At 37.1% G+C, this 17,559-nt stretch overlaps 1 protein-coding gene across 1 annotated transcript; it reads left to right on the forward strand.

The window, feature by feature from the left end:
• The first annotated feature begins 7,428 nt into the window (after positions 1-7,428).
• Positions 7,429-15,944, forward strand: LOC104586999 (peroxisomal membrane protein 13-like). Its single transcript, XM_010244412.3, has 5 exons — positions 7,429-7,649; positions 11,697-11,927; positions 12,000-12,295; positions 15,038-15,130; positions 15,319-15,944. The coding sequence occupies exons 1-5, from the start codon at positions 7,625-7,627 to the stop codon at positions 15,514-15,516; spliced, it is 843 nt and encodes a 280-aa protein (XP_010242714.1). The 5' UTR covers positions 7,429-7,624; the 3' UTR covers positions 15,517-15,944.
• The last annotated feature ends 1,615 nt before the right edge of the window (positions 15,945-17,559 follow it).

A 17,559-nucleotide genomic window follows, 5' to 3' on the forward strand; every position in this document is an offset into this window, starting at 1 on the left:
AGAAATATTATTAACTAAAATCATTTTGGGGATTTGGGTCCCTGTGGGGAACCCATCCCCATCGGGGATCGAGGATGGAGAACAACTTTTATCCTTAGCGGGGATTGACGATGGAGATTAATTTCAAAATTGGGGTCGAGGATAGGGAATATGATCCCTGCCTCGAACCCGCCCCATTGCCATTCCTAGTTTTGGGGTTAAAGTAGGGGTGGCAACGAGCCAAGCTTTTCACAAGCTGCTCGAACTCGGCTCGTGAAAATCTTGGCTTAGTTTCAACCAAGCTTCGAGTCGAGCTTGAGCCCAATTCACTGGCTCGATTATGAAACGAGTCGAGCTCAAGCCTACTAGAGCTCAGCTCGTGAGGCTTGCAAGCCAGCTCGAATATATATATATATATAATAAAAATATTATAATTATTAATTATTATAATTCTTAATTTTTTAAATATCAAATAAAAATATTTATATATATAATTTTTTATTTTTATAAAACATTTTTTCTCAAAATTGAGCTCAAGCCGAGCCGAACTTGAACTTATGAATTTTTGACTCGAGTTGATCTTGAGCTCAAGGTTTTGGCTCGAACCAAGCTCAAGTTCGAGCCTTGTAGAACAGTCTAGAGTCGAGCTCGAGCCTCGCACTATTCGGCTCAGCTTGAATCCACCCCTAGGTTAAAGTATCACATCTCTTAAAGTAAAGGGTGACAATCCATAATTTACCTTGAACCGGGATGGATTGCCCAATGTCTCAGTTATACCTTGTTAGTTAACCCAAAGTTAAGTTCGTATTTTTCAAACATAACATGTACTTCAATGCAACCATACTTTTTTTTTCTCATTTTTTGGTTGCGTTTGGTTGTAGTGCAAATTCATTTGAATTGATGCAAAACTATGGTGCTACAAATGATTTGGGTGCAAAATCTGATTTATTTTTGTTTCAAAATTTACCTTATTTTGTTTGATTACAATGCAAATGGAATACAATAAGACCTGAAGCAGAATAAACTAAAAGCCAAAACAAAATTAAACCAGAATTTGCATTCTTTTCTTTAAACTCCATGCATTTGTACTAGTGTAAATAAAATTGCACTGCAACCAAACACAACATTTGGGATGGAATTTAAGCTAACTACCAAAATTATGCCATATAAAAAGCATAGGAAAATCTATGATATGGAAAAGATATGGTATGGAAACAGTTTTGACCAATCAAAACCCACCCATGAATTTTGATAAATAACACTTGATTCACTATCAAGTATATGATTCTAGTTGATTGGTAGAAGTTTTTCAGATATTATATCTTTTCCATATCATAGTCAAACCCTATACTATATAATAAAAATAATATTAATAAATATGTGTAATATATCTTTATCAAACATATGAGTTCACATCGTCTACAACTTGATTGCATAAAAAACACTGCAACCACCAATGAATTAAAGCCGCATCACTAGGGGGTAACAGAATGATGGTTTCCTCACCTTAATGTCCGTTTTTTGCCCGAAGTTATTTTTTATTAGGGTAATTGTCCAAACTCACCATGACTTTTCAGTATTTATCTTAAACCCACTATAACTTTTTAAAATGTCTAAAATTCACCATATCAATGAGCTTTTATTTTCCAAAACTCACCTTCTATTAAAGCACCCTTAATATTCACTAACAGAAGTTGTTCATGTCAGCATAAATACAACTCGCATAACCAAATTACCCGACTGGCGAATTAGAGAAAAAAAATGCTCATTTAGGGTCTCTCTTTGCCGATCTTCACTCTTCCTCTGTCGCTCAGAACTTCCTACATGCCCTTCTGGGTAAATACGATCTTGGGGTCAGGAATCCGACCATAAGCACTCTCATCAACGTTGCCTTGGCTCTACCCATGCCGGACTAGAATGATACGTCGAGGATGAAGGTGTTGGGGTTAGTAGATCAGTCTTGTCGGGGTAACCAGCCGACCCATTAAGGGAAGCGACTTGGGCTGCTCTGGACCGCCAAAGGGTGTCCTCACAGAGTGAATAAGAGAAGAATGGAACAGTTTCAGGTGCGAAGTAGGGATAGATGAGGGGAAAGTAGTAGGGCAGATGACATGTATAGGCGTAATGGTTGCCATTAATAAAATGGAGAAGTGGAAATGAGAAAATATGGCAACGTGGGTGGTGGGTAAGCGAAAATGATGAAGTCATTTGTAGTCCAGTTGCAGCATTAAGAAAACAAAAATAATGGCCATTAACTTTGGTTCTCAGTCTTGTGAGAGAGAGAAGCAAAGAGCAATTCAATGAATGATATAGTCTTAAGAGCAAACGAACGGGCTGAGTTTTGTACGTTTTTTTATCAACCATCGTTACATAAACTATGCAAAGGATGGACCCTCCTCCTAAGACAGACAAAGGAATTAGAGAAAGATTCGTTTGTACCATCCGCGTGGGTTCTAATCTATCATCTGTGCATTCAATCTACTCAATCGCTCCCATTGCTAGCAATTATCAATTAATTTGTTTAGAGGATTCGTTGTTCAATTATCAATCGTCCCATTCAATCTCCATCTGACGCCATGCTAGAGCAGAATGAAAGAAAATGGGCAAAAACGAAGAGTGAACCAGATAAAAGAACATGGCAATCCCAAGTTATAAAATCAGATAAAACAAAGCCTTACTGCATGAGGATTCAGATTTTAGAAGAGATCGTACACATCAAGGAGGAGAGAAGGTTGGGAAAAGGTTTAGTTGAGGTTGATTTCTCATTTCGTCTGAAGGAGGAGAGAAAGAGGAAGCGAGGGTTTTGAATACTTAACTTCTATGGCAACAATTGCTATTTTCTCCTCTTTGCGAAGAAGAAGAACACCATACTCGGAGGCTTTCTTGGCTGCAGTCCAGCTCAGCGATGTCGCGCTGGTTCAGATGCTCTTCATTGTTGCTAATGAGTTGATCTCGTCCTTTTCGAATCGAGCGTTCCCCTTCCAACGGAAGAATTCTAGGTTGCTGATTTGGAAGATAGAGGTCTTTGTCGTCCTCTTTGATTTTCTCAGGGATTCTGGCTCGACTCTTTCGTCTACTGTTGTTCTTTGTCTGAAGGAACTTTATCTTCTCATTTATCGGTCAAAGACTCTTCTAGATTATTGCTCCCAATCGATCCGATTGTGGCTTCTCCTACAAAATTCCTCGATTTCTGGCCACTTCCATGACCTCAACCAAGAAATCTCCACCCTTCTTGACGTTTTGCCGTTGAAAGAGCTTAGTCTAACTCCCGACGTTAGAGAGCATTTACAGCTTATGCGGAAGCAAGCACGAAGAGCCAAGTTATTTGTTGATCAACATGATGAAAATCTCAGACTCCACCTCTACTCTTTCCTTGATGAATTCGAGCAGGGACGAATACTTGATGCCGCAGAACTTCAGACATTCTTTATCGAAAAATTGGGGATTCAAGAGGCAAAAATTTCTAGAACCGAGATTGAGTTTATAGAGGAGCACATTTACAATAACGAAAGGGGATGTTGAGCCAACTGTACCAGTACTCAATGGCTGTCTTGCACTCACCAGATATTGCAGATTCTTGCTTTTCGGATTTGAGGAAGAAGAAGAAATGGGTTCCGGGAATCAACATATATATATATTCTATATTGTTATATAAAGGGTAAAATGATAATTTATTAACAACCGTTAGTTAGTCCGTACGTCAAGTTTGTGACGTTGTGAATTTTAGACGTTTTGAAAAGTTATGATGAGTTCAAGAGAAATGCTGATGAATTTTGAACAATTTTTAATTTTGAAACACTTGCCTAGTCAGTCAAATCTTCTCTCTTCCCTTTCTTTGCCAAAAAAAATAACATTAAGCCCCGCTCTCTTCTTTCTGTATCTTGTTCTCCCTGCCTCTCCCATTCAAACTCTCCACCAACCATCTCTCTCTCTCCATCGGGCTAATTCCACAACCCATTTTTTGCAGAAACTCTCCATCGGTATTGCTTAACATTTAAGAATAGGTTTAAGAAAACCCTAAACCAATATAATTTACTATTTATTGTTTACTAGTTGCAACCATATTGAAACTCAGATTGGGAGCCACCTGATCCTTTTCGACCATCTTTTCATTTTTCTCAAACAAGTGTATCACCTCAGGCAGCTTATTTTGGTCAAGGTAGTGCTTCCTAGAGTATAGCAGATCAGCTCACCAATGGTGATCTCAGTTTGATTACCAGAATATAATACTGATGTATTAGAAAAGAAAATATAGGAGCTTTTGTTGCCGATGAGCATATTGAACTTGGATTTGCAGCAGGCAACGGAGTAGACTACAAAATGAAAAAAAATTAAATGCATTAATTTAATTTGTTTTTTAGGAGTTCTATTGCCATATACCACTACTGTATTTTGCTTAAGTGATGGTTGTTTTGTCATTTTTTGGGCTTAAAATAAGTAAAACATAAAAAACATGAATTCTTATTTGATGTTTTAATGTGTTCACTGATATGATATGAGTACTCAACAATCTACATCTGATCATACATCTTATAAAATGGGTTGTGGAATCAGTCCGGTGGAGAGAATGAGAGAGAGAGAGAGAGATTGCTAGTGGAGACTTTGATCATAGGAGGCAAGGAGAGGGAGGCTTAAATCTTTTTGGTAAAGAAAGAGGAGAGAGAGGATTTGATTGACTAGGCGGGGGTTTCAAAATTTTAAAAATAATAAAATTAACTTAGGGCAAAAAACTAACATCAAGTGTGAGGAAAGCACCACTCCGTTACCCCCTAGTAATGTGGCTTTAATTTGTTGGTGGTTGCAGAGTTTTTTTTCTGAAGTCATGTTGCAGACGATATGAACTCTTACACTATAGATAGGACATTTTATGTCAAGACCAAGCTTTAGGCTTTGTATAAGGGCCAGGCTCAGATTCAAGATCTAGGCTTGATGATTAGGTCAGGCTTGAGCTTGGGCTTACATATTCTCTTAAGAAAGAGGCAAAGCCTGGCCCGACCCATGAGTAGGGTCTATTTATAACTAAGTTGCACTCTTATCTTATATAAAATTGTTTTTTTTTTTTTTTTTTTGCCTCATTTACATTAACTGGCAGTGCAAATTTTGCATCCCAAATTTAATGCAAAATTTTCACCACTTTCCTCCTACCTCAATTCTCTCATATAAAGTGGCTTGTATCACTTCTAAATAGACAATCCTCAATTGTCAATTCTATTTCCTATAAAATTAAGACCACCTTATTTTACTTTGGTTGTGCTTGGTAAGAGTGCAAATGCAAAATGGTTCATGAAAATTCAAAAATGTAGTTTGGTTGTGTATTGATAAATTAAACTTTGTATTCTTAGCAAATATAATTGGTTTTGATGGGTACAAATGCGGATTCCAGAACCTACCATTTTTACAATGACAACTTTGAGTGCAAAAATTTGCTTCCATTTGTTGGAAACAAAATCTGCTCTCATTTAAAACATATCAAAATCAAACAAATTTATAGTCATTTTTAGTACAAAAGTATATTTTTACCAAATGCCTACAAAATTGAACCAGAGTGCAAGTTCAGTTCAATCCAGTATTTCCATTCTTATCAATTCACTGCAAATCTTGACCATGTGCAAAATTTGTACTCAATTTAGTTTGCTTTCATTTATTTGTAATTATGATTTTGTATTTCTACCTGATACAAAATTTATACTTTTGTCTCTTTTGTAGTCATTAACAATGCAAATTTTGCATCACCTTCCTCCTACCTCAATTCTTCCTCGTATAAAGTGGAAACCACATCATCTTGCATCTACTTTGCTCCTACAAAGATAACCCCTACCTCCATTCACTTTCATTTAAAATGGAGGTAACTTCATTTTACTTCTTATTTTGTTTTTCACAAACAAATACGACAATCTGAAATCTATAGCCAAAAAGTAAATCAGAATTTACACTCGGGCCTTTGGCATTTACGCCCATGCAAATGAAATCTTTACTGCAACCAGATGTAGTGCTACTATTTCTCATAAAGCGGCATGAATGTCAAGCACCCACAAAATAAAATCGGCCACATCATAGTTGATAGACAAACACAAAACTAAAGACAGAAAACCGTACAAATTTTGCTCAATTGGAATTGATGACCATGTGCACGGCCAGTTATTAATCCAAACTCCTCCCTCTGCTCCCCTTGGAAAAAAGATTTAATTCGTGGGCGCACCATGTATAGAGGTAATCTGTAAGACTGTAACAAAGATGCAGATTGGACCGGGTTAGGTAGGGTTGATGTCAATCTCAATCCAAATGGAATTATTGAATCCTCATCCTGATGATTTCGGGTGGGTTACGAATTGAGTGGGCCTGATTTTTTTTTTTTTTCACTTATAACATGCCTAACAATTTCGGTGCAGTTAGTTTAATTTTTGAAAATTTTGGTTTTGGTTTTCAAAATTAGAAATTCAGTTATTTCGATTTTTCATTATTACAGTTTCGGTTCAATTTTTACTTTATGTTTCTGTTTATTTGATTGAGCTTTTAATTGATTTCGGTTTTTCATTATTTTAGTTTCGGTTTAGTTTTTCCTTTACAATTTCTGTTTATTTGATTCAATTATTAACGAATAAACTGAATATTCACCCCTAATTATTACTTGCCATGTGGCATATGTTTTTTGGGTTCGATTAAGATATCTATAAAGCATCCGATCAATCAACTGGAATCATAAACTTGGTATCGAATCAAGTGTTGGGTTTAGGGTGGAGTTAGACTTATTTGAGAAATTCCGAAGCTGACCCGATAAAAATGGGTCCATTGGGATCAGATCAATCCGTCGAGCTATCCATCCTATGAATAGGTTTAATTGCAAATAAATAGATGCAAAGCAGTTTGTAACCAGTTCAGATTTGCACTGTCAATTGCTACTGCAATTTTTTGGCATTTGGTGCTATATTTGTGGGATTCGATTTTGCATTAACGCTAGAACAAACCAGCTAAAACTGTGATGGGATCTGCGCCTCACGGATACATCCACCGTATATTGAAACATATCCTGTGAATTATAACTAATAAGTACGAGAAATGTGCGTGAGAGGCGTATGTGAGGCGACAGGGGTGAGGAGCAGATCCGGACTCCTAGGTGCATGTGCTGCTGCAATTTGACCACTACAATTACAATCGGACTCCCGAACCGACCACTTTTGGGATCAATGCAGGTCAAAGTGGTTAACAGTCCGGTCCGGTCTAAACACTGACAGGTGGTTTTCCACTTGTTACTTTTCAATCAGAAGTAGAAAAGAAACAAGGACAATGCATTCAGGCAACACTGATGACCGATGTACTCATCCTTGATTTCATATTTCTCTCCCACCTAATTAATCTACTTTCAAAATCATAGCCGTTAGATTGAAGATCGAGTAGAAAGTCAATCTAACGAGCGAGGTAAATTAAGTCCTTTCCGATAACAAGAGCCGCAGACGTCTCTGGTCCCTATTTTAATATTTTCCAGTGAAGGGTAGTTTCGCAATTGTAAGTATCTATGGCTCAAGACAAATCGTTCTCTCTCTCTCTCTGATAAAAGCCTCGCCTTTGGTTAGTTTTAAGTGAGTCCTCTCCCGTCGTCGGCTTCGACAAAATTTCCTCGGTTTCATGACTCTTTTCTGCCATCGCCATGGAATCTAGGCCACAGCAAGGAGGTGAGGCAGCTTCTTTCCTTTCTTCTTCTGTTTCTTCACTTAATTATATTTTATTCGAATTTCTTCTGCAACGCCATTAGATTCATCTGTCGGTGTTATCCGGTTTCGTGTTTTTCGTTTCTCTTTTGGTAGACTGTATTGATACTTTTTCTGTATGCGTTCTGGGGATTATTTTTTTAGCGTTTGGATGCGAAGTTGCGAGAATCTTGAGGTTTTTTGGGTTCGGATTGACCTGGGGACAAGAATAGAGGATTTTTGATTGATTGGTGCTATTGAAATCTTCTAAAAATGTTGTGAGGTTGTGATTTTTGATCTTCAGATGGGAGTTAATAAATGGATAAAAGTGAGCTCTCTGTGAAGTTTGTTTGTGTTTAGATGGGATAATATATTTCAAGGCTTGGCTAATTTAATTTACTTTGATTGATAAAAGAAATTACTTTGATTGATTTAATGTATTCTTATTTGTCGTGCTATATGTTGCTTTTTGTTGATTGTGTCAGAATTCAATATTTCCTCTGATCCAGAAATAATCCGTCTGGGGTTTTTGAGGTGCAATTTTTAGTAATATCATGTTTTTGACGCCTGAATAGTCTTGGGGTGAAAGTTTAGGAAGTTTAAGTTTTTCTAGTTTGTTTTCCTCGAATCTTTTCTGTGATTTTGAAAATTGTTGATACTTAATCCATTTAAATCTGCGTTGTGACAAATCATTCTTTTTATTAAGTTTATCTCTTATTCAGTTATTGGGTTCTTCTTGCTAGAAATTATTTTGAATGTGTTACCATGGTAAGCTTTTGTGATGGATTTTGGTCTTGGGAGGGATAGAAACGGAGGTTGAGTTTGTTTTTATTTTGTGCAATGGTTGGCTGGTCTCATTGAATCAACTCATAGAGTTGCATTGCATGGTTTGATAAATGAGTTCCCACATCCAATTAATAAGATGCTAACTTCTCATTAAAAGACCATTATCCAATGTTAGTCCCAGCTATATGCGGTTTTGGGAGGGGTAGGTACGGTCTTAACCTTTGGCATTTTTTTGCACAAAGTGACTGCCCTCAGAGTCAGTCCTGCATTGTCACACTTGCCAGTCCGAGCTTTTACCATTAGACCAAGTAATGTCGTAGGGGACACTAAAAGTTTTGCGCGGGAAATGCACAGGGGTGAAGCCTACCAGTTGGACTTTGGACAGTGCAATTTAGTATGGTTAAGTTTTAATTGGAGCTTCTGATGATCAGGTTTAAGGAAATTGATTTACCCTCATTTTTGTAGTCAAATTTGTTAAGTTGGTGACTTTGTGTTCAATTGTTCTCAAAATGAGCATCTGGTTAGTGTCCTCAATTCATATAGATGCTTTTAAAATTTTACATTATACAAAGCACTTTTTTGAATTATACCAACAAAACATGTGCTTTATTAAATTATCACTTGCCAGGTTGATCTCCTTTAATGGTCTTGAATGTAGGGCTGTCAATGGACCAGATATTGGTCCAATGTGATCCGATCAAGTATGAGTCCATTACAGATGGACCAGGCCGAATCCAATCCGGTGAATACTTTGGACCTTTTTGGACTGGTCCAATTCAATGTCTGGACTGCCCAAACTGTTCAAATTGGTTTTAATTTAGATTGGGTCCAACCCAAACTTGGTCCATTGACACCCCTACTCGAATGCTTTCAATATGAGCTGACTTAGTTACCTAGGTATTAATATTGGTGTTTTGGCTATGGGTTGGCTTTACAGTTAGAAGCTTGGGGATGATATATAATTCCTCTCTTTAAAGAGAGCAATTGGGTTCTCAATTTGACTGAGATTTATGTTCTGGATTTATACTTTCTTAATTGTTTTTTTTGGGTTTGATTGCATGAAGAAAAGAAAACTCCCTTCTTTAGGGGGAGGGTGGGATTTCTTCTTTGGGTTGTTCTCAATCCTCTTTCAATGTGTGTTTTTTGGAACACTTTGTTCGGGGGTGGATAGAGGTGTAAATCGGGCTGTGCCGCCCGTGCCACCCGTGGCCCGACATGAATTTGGACCGGCTCGACACGACAGTCTATGGGCCATGCTAGGCCCGACACAATCGTGTGGGCTGTGCTGGGCCTGGGGTTTTAGGTCCCCAGGCTGGGCCGACACGGCACGACCGAACGGGCCGTGCCGCCTGCGGCCCGTGTGCTGGCATGACCCAACACGACCCATATATATTATTTATATATATAATATGTATATATTTTATATATTTATATATATAATATGTTATATAGTATATAATATATTAATAAAATACAATTGTTTTCAATTTTATTATACTAATTTATTTAATTATTGTATATATAAGCAATTATACACATCAAAATTCATATAAAATTAAAATTTTAAGTTTTTTTTTCAATTTTTTTAAATAAATAGCTTTGGTTGGGTCCATGGCCTGGCCTGGCCCAAGGCTTGGCCCACGGACCAGAATGGCCCGCGGCACAGCATGGGCCTACACGGGCTTGGGCCATGGGCCGTGCCAGGCCGACCCCCCAAGTTATCCTAGGGGAGGGCGGCACAGCTTGGGACGGCCCGAGGGCCGGTGTGGCATGGCCTGCACTTTGCGTGGGCCACTCGTGGGCCGTGTCATGCCGGCCCGGCACGACCCGTTTTACACCTCTCGGGGAGGATCTAGCATCTTAAAAAGTAATATTTGGTAAAAATTGTGAAATAAATTTGATATCAGTAGTTCAGTTTTTCATGTATGGCTCTTGCTTTGGATACCTTGTTCAATTGTATACTAGGGAATCAAATAATCTAGCTTATGATCTTGTCAAGGTGAGGGTTGGAGGAAAAATTAGATTCATTGTATTGTATGGAGCAGAGTCTTGTGCAGTCAAGAAATGGAACATCCAAAAGATGAGGGCAGAAGAAATGAAAATGTTGAGATGGATGAGTGGGAAACTAGGAAGGATAGGATTAAAAATGAATTCACCTGAAGGAACCTAGGAGTAGCTCCAATAGGTGACAAATTCAGGGAAAGTATACTAAGATGGTTTGGTCACATAAAGAAAGAATACCATCTACAGCACATTGAGAAGAAATAACGTCTTACAACTTACAAGTTGAAGGGTGTAGAAGAGCTAGGGGCAGACCAAAAATGGCATGAAGTAGGTGTTGAGACAAAGCTTAGTTCAGTGAATTTGAGTTTGATATGTAGGTATTGATTGATTAAATGGAGGAATATTTTAGGATAGTACTATGTAAAAACTTCCCTTGCTTATATCCTTTAGCTGAAAAACTGTTGTCTGGTTGTCCTGCCCTGAAGAAATCTTTACCCTGTAAATTTGTCCAAGTTGTTGCCTCTTATAGTGTTCTTGTGAATGTTTAGAGGAGTTTGAGTTGTCCAAAATATAAGGAAGTAAGCCAATTCATCCGGTCAGTTTTTGACCTGGACAATCTACAGACATGCGGCCCAGGCAGGTTGTAAGAAACCTAAGCCCACGCCCTTAACCAAGCAAATTCATATCAATCTTGAGGGTTAAAACAAGTCCACTCCATGTTTAAGTAATAAATTATGTTACACAAAACATATTGCTTTCACTGTACTTTTACATCATACTGTAAAAAAAACTGTACTCTTACATCATCTGTCTCAAACTTCCAAACCACCAGTCCAACCCTTTTGTTCTGTATTATCAGTCAGTGCATCTCTTCGTCGGTTTGTGATTTGGAAGTCTAAGCCCAACCCATTCTTATAAAATGGTATTCCAACATGACTTACAGTCTCTGCCCAGTTGTTCAACTTGGTTTGATCTAGGCGTCCCTTTTATTTTGAGGTCTGGCCCAACATGTCATATCTAAAAGAGGTTTGAAATACGTCTCTTCTTTACTTTCTATCCTGATCTTATTATCCTATATATTCTTTATGGTGAAGCTGCTATCTGTGAATTTTTTGTTATGATGCTGATAGTTGTTTACAAGATTACAGCCTTTTTATTCTTTTATCTGTTGAATGATGATTTAATTCATTATTCATTCCTGTACTTCACTTCACATTTGGAACTTGACTTGTTGGATTACAGCCAGCAATCCTCCACCAAAACCTTGGGAACGAGCAGCTACCTCGTCTGGTCCTGCACCTTTTAGACCTTCATCACCTGGAAGCACAAGTGATGTAGTTGAAGCTTCAGGAACTGCAAAGCCTGGAGAAATTGTTTCAACTGCTGATAGAAACACCACTGTAAACAGAAATACTCTAGGTAGGCCTGTACCCACCAGGCCATGGGAGCAGAACTATGGAAGCAGTTATGGAGGTAATTGGTAGTTGCAATCAAGTTGTTTTCTTGTTTACGTTTTGGAGCTTGCCAATTTAATTATCTTTGCAGGTTATGGTTCAGGTCTAAACTATAACTCAGGCTATGGATCTGGAATGTATGGGTCATATGGTGGATATGGAGGAATGCAAGGTGGTGGGATGTATGGTAATACCATGTACAGAGGAGGGTATGGTGGCCTTTATGGAGGTTCAGGAATGTATGGTGGAATGTACAATGGTGGCCTTGGCGGCCCAATGGGTGGTTATGGGATGGGCATGGGTGGTCCTTATGGTGATCAAGATCCAAATAATCCTTTTGGTGCACCTTCATCACCACCAGGCTTTTGGGTTTCCTTTCTTCGTGTGGTAAGGCAATTGATCATTTTGTTTCATATAGCTATACATGATCTTGTTAAGATACATTTTCTGGATTACCTTCATAGCTCCATTTAGAAATATATTATATATGATATTTCCATAGTTTAAATTTAGTTCAATGTAAACATGGTCTTCTCTTCCAGTTAATAAATATGACTTGGATTTCGCCTATTCATTGCAGTATATGGATTAATGGGGTAAATAACATAGCAGTAAGTGTGAAAAGGTGAAGGGGAATGATAATATTACTGTTTTGTTATTGATCAAAATAAATAAATAAATAAATAAATAAATAAAAGCTACTATCTTCTACCTGTTAGGAAATTCTTGAATTAGAGAAAATTGAAAAATTTATCAGAAATAATTTAAAATCCATTCAAATAATAAAAGCTCCTTATAATTCCTATATACACAGTTTATAAGAAATTAAATCCAAATGTCATCATTAATTGATACCCTATCAGTAAATCTGCCATAACTTTCTGATGGCACATTAGTTTTGAATGATATTGGTCTTGTTGGATGGCTAATTAAAAAAACTAAATCTATCCAATGACACTTTAATATCAACCCTGTTGGTAAATCTGCCATAACTTTCTGGTGGCACATTAGTTTTGAATGATATTGGTCTTATTGGATGGCTAATTGAAAAATCTATCCAATGGAAATTTAATCATTGAGAAAGGATGAGTTTTGATTCCTTCAATATCGGGTCACAGAAAAGTGGAAAACATAAACACTAAGGCTATGTTTGGTTTGAAGGAAAAAGTAGGGAAGGGAAGGGAAACGTAGGGAAACCTATACATGGCTTGTATAGGTTTCCCTACGTTTCCCTTCCCTTCCCTACTTTTTCCTTCAAACCAAACACAGCCTAAACCCCAGATTATTAACAGTAATGACAATTCATATTCCAACCCTAAAAGTAAGACCTTCACCATCCTTGTCCTACATCAGTGAACCTAATAAATGATTATATACCCAGAAGTTGTATTTGATAAACATTTCTGGGATCCCAGCTTAGATCTTTTTTGGGATGCTTCTCTTTTTCATAATTGCATTTTCTGTTTGGATTTTTGTGTTAATGAATAAAAGCAACTTAATGATTTTTTAGGTCAATGAATAAAAGCAAAAGTAAAAAACAAACAAACCAGAAAACTTCATTCTAACTCTGCTTCTCTTTTATGTTTCTTTTCTCTTCTCTTGATAAATCTTTTTAAATTGTTAGCAATGTTTTAAAACAGGGAGGCATGACACGAGGCATTCCACTACTTGGGGTGTGAGGCATAGTTCAGAACGTAAGAGGCGTAAACCTCCTTAAGAGGAGGGGGATAAGGAGGAAAGGAGGGGGAGGAGGAGGAAGAAGAGGAGGATCTCATTTTTCTATGTTTCCAATAAAAATCTTTTATATTAAGAAGAACGAAGATGCACAACATTAGATGAAAGGGGGTCTTGTCGAAGTGGAGGTGAGCGAGCTGGATCAGAGCAAGACCCCTTGGCACAAAAACCAAATTGGGCTGCATTGAGAAGGGGCTCCATCCCACTTTCTTTCCGCTTATCTTTTCTTTCCCTTCCCTTCCCTTTTCTTTTCTTTCTTTTCTCTTTTTTCCTTTTCTTTCTTCTTTTTTTTCTTTCTTTTTCTTTCCCTTCTCTTTCCTTTTTTCCTTTTTTTCTTTTTTTTTTCTGTCTTATTGTGTGAGGTGAGGTGCATGCCTCATGAATCTTGCACATGAGGTGTACGCCTTAGAGGTATCAATGCCTCTGGCATACGCCTCAGTGTTTTTTGGGGTCTCCTCGCCTGGAGGGACACCTCCAGGCGTATGCCTCCCACTCCTTTTAAAAAACTGATTGTTAGATGAAGAAAAATCTGTCAAGATGTGCAAAGTAGAGTCTTGCTGACTGGACTAAGAGCAGCTAAATATCTTCATTTCCTTTACCACTGGAAGGAAATCCAGAAAATTCCAATAGGTAGAGAATGGTTTGGTACCCATAGAGAATACCTGAACTTGTTGTTGCTCATTGGTTCAGTTAAGTTGGATTGGAGGGATCAATTCCAAGCAAATGACCTGGCAGTTCCAGGTTTTGGGAGCAGTGTTACATGTACTCTCCTAAGGAATGAGGCATCCATGTCTGACATGCACCAGGTTCTTACACTGGTATTGATTCTTGAGGGAGCGCTTCATGGCAATATTTCTTTTATTTTTTCTTTCCTTGATCATTTGACATAAATGAACAACTAATATACATGAGAAATGCTATTTTACAGGCATTAGTAGGTAAATTGGTAACAGACTCCTCTTCTCTAGGCATTTCTCATGCTATTTTCATACAGAGCATGAGAAATGCTATATATATAATTCTTGGTGAATCAGATTCCCCTAGCAATTCCTGTGTCTGTGTCCATAGACCATAGACTCCATACAACAGTAGTTGGTTAGGCTTGTGGCATATAGGGATGGTTAGATTCTGTTGTAGGCTTGTAGGATTGGCTTATTTTTATTTATTTTTTCTCACACTATACATATCCTAGTTGGACGCTTTTCCTTTATATACATTAAGATTATACATTTGATGCTAATCAGAACTCGGAAGAGATGATTTGATGCATGGATGCAATGCGTAGACAAACCATGTTGTCATGTCATGATATTTAAGTTTTTTAATGATTAATGGAATTTCTTCTTTTCTTGTCTATGTGCTATGCTATAACTGAAATGGTTCTCTTGGTGGCAGATGCACGGTGTGGTGACATTTTTTGGTCGGATTTCAATTCTCATAGACCAGAACACACAGGCATTCCACATGTTCATGACTGCACTTCTTCAGGTGCTTCCTTTGCTTTCTACCCTTTTTTTTTTTTTTAATCTCCCAATAAAATTGCTATACTTCAGATTGAACCCTGTTTGTGCCCATTAGCAAAATCTGATCTATCTGATGCTATATGATATTTCTTCTTTTTTTGGCTATGCTCTAGCATAAGTTGATGGTTATATAACCTGTGATTTATTTTTCAGCTCTTTGATCGATCTGGGATGTTGTATGGGGAGCTTGCAAGGTTTGTATTAAGGTTGCTGGGAATCAGAACAAAGCCCAGGAAAGTTCATCCGCCTGGCCCACACAATCCCCAAGGTGGTCAGAACCTCATCGAGGGACCAAAAATTGCTCCAAGTAATTCATGGGACACTGTTTGGGAAAATGATGCTGGCAAATGAATAATGTGCTCCTGCCAAAACCAAAAGAAATGCTGAGATTGCACCCTGTACAGAGGTGAGAACCAACTCTACTGTTGCTTTGCATTGATTCAAACTTTTTCCAGGTAGAGTTCTGATTTGCGGAGGAAACAGATCCATTTTTACTCTGTTTAAGTGTCAATGAATGGGGAATACACACACAAGATGTGATCTTAAAATTTACGCCGGTTTTGTTTGGAACATTGGGAGAGATTCCTCGTAGAAAGCATAATTGTCTGCACTAGTTTTTAGTTTCTACATGTTGAATGTATACTTGTTCTTCTTCCAAATTGAAATTCCAGTTGTTGTATAATAAGTCAACACATGTCAGCTTGCCAATAATTTGTCTTTTTGCTGGATTCGACGGGATAAAACCCTTCTCCTCAATTCAATATCTTGTCCTGGGTCAATTCTTTTTCTTTTAATCATTAAATGTTAATTTTTCTCATTAAGAATATCGTTCTTGACCAATTCTTAGAACATGAGAATTGGAGTGCAAAACCTTGTATTTTGTTTCTTTGTATGTATTTGTATTTGTATTCCTTCCAAACTGAGCTGTACAAATACAAATATGCAGAGTGCAAAGCCTTGTATTTTGTATATATATTTGTATTGTACATATTTGTGTTTGTACTTTTTATCAAACTGAGCCTGAGCCAGGATATTGTTGCGGAATTTGTGATATAGAGAGCTGTAGGGGTGAGCATTCGGTTTATTTGGTTAATGTACTCTTTTCAAACTGATATTGTTGCAGAATTTGTGATATAAGAGCTGTAGGGGTGAGTATTCGGTTTATTTGGTTAAAAACCAAATTGAATAAATCAAAATTTTAAAAACTGAAATAATAACTGAAATCGAAATTTTTGGTTCGGTTTTTGGTTATTTCAGTCAAAGCCGAATTTTAATAATATATATTCTATTATATAGATTATAACATATAATATATATTATGGAATCAAATTTTAGTATATTATATATTAATATATAATATATTATATATTATAAGTTATATATAACAATAAAAAGCTTGGTTAATTCAATTAACTGAAAATTGAGTTAGCCAAAAACCGAAATCAAAATTTTTGGTTTTAACCCTATACTACTCACCCCTAGAGAGCCGAGGCAATTGTTTCAGGTTGAACTGTGAAAAGATTGTAGTGAAGGGCATAACATTGGTACCCAGAATTTTGCAAAACAAGGGATTTTTAACCTGCATTTCATTTCAGAATTCAGATTTGAATTGTAGACCTACAATAATTCAAATTTATGAACATCTCCACCTATAACACCCATACTTGCGGTGAATTGGCACCTATAACCATTCAAATTTATCAACAGATTTCAGAGATTGGGTGAACAGTAAAAAACCCCTTTTAACAAATGTATCGAGATATGGAAAGCTACTGTATTAGTATGTCAGTCTGCTGATGTATTAGCGAACTTTGGAGTGAATAAGATCCAGACGTAATCCCCCCTCCGAATGTAAGGCAAGCCCTTGGGGCTGGTATGTATGGGGTGGGTATCTTCAGTGTAAGAGTTGTGGTTTCTTTCAATCTTATCGAAATGGATATAAATAGTTTTAACGCCCAAATAGATATGCATAAGTAAAAAAATAAGAAATTCACTATTTATATGAAGTTAGGGTTGGATTGGTGTCATGCTGAGTCAAGCCGAATTTTTTGTTATTTAATTTTGCTTCAATAGAAAAACACAAGGCTAGAGTTCCGGCTTGATCTCAATTTGAGATAGTAATTTATACCATTTATAAAAGTGCAAATGGAAGCTCTTGGCTTTTAGAATTTTCATTGGACAACAATTAAATTGTTCCAACTTTTGAATTTGGTCATAGTCTAATTTTAAGGATGGAAATGTAATTTGAAAAACAGCTTTTCTCTTTATTCAAAATCCTCTCATTAAGCTTTATATTTAAAGTTTAACTCCCATTAATATTTATTGAATCATTTTTTTTACTAGAATGCCCCTATTTTTGAATTTGGTCATTCTCTACTTATGAGGGCATAAAAT

This window comes from Nelumbo nucifera, chromosome 1, assembly GCF_055504915.1.
Source record: "Nelumbo nucifera cultivar China Antique chromosome 1, China Antique-T2T, whole genome shotgun sequence".
NCBI classification, from domain to species: Eukaryota; Viridiplantae; Streptophyta; class Magnoliopsida; order Proteales; family Nelumbonaceae; genus Nelumbo; species Nelumbo nucifera.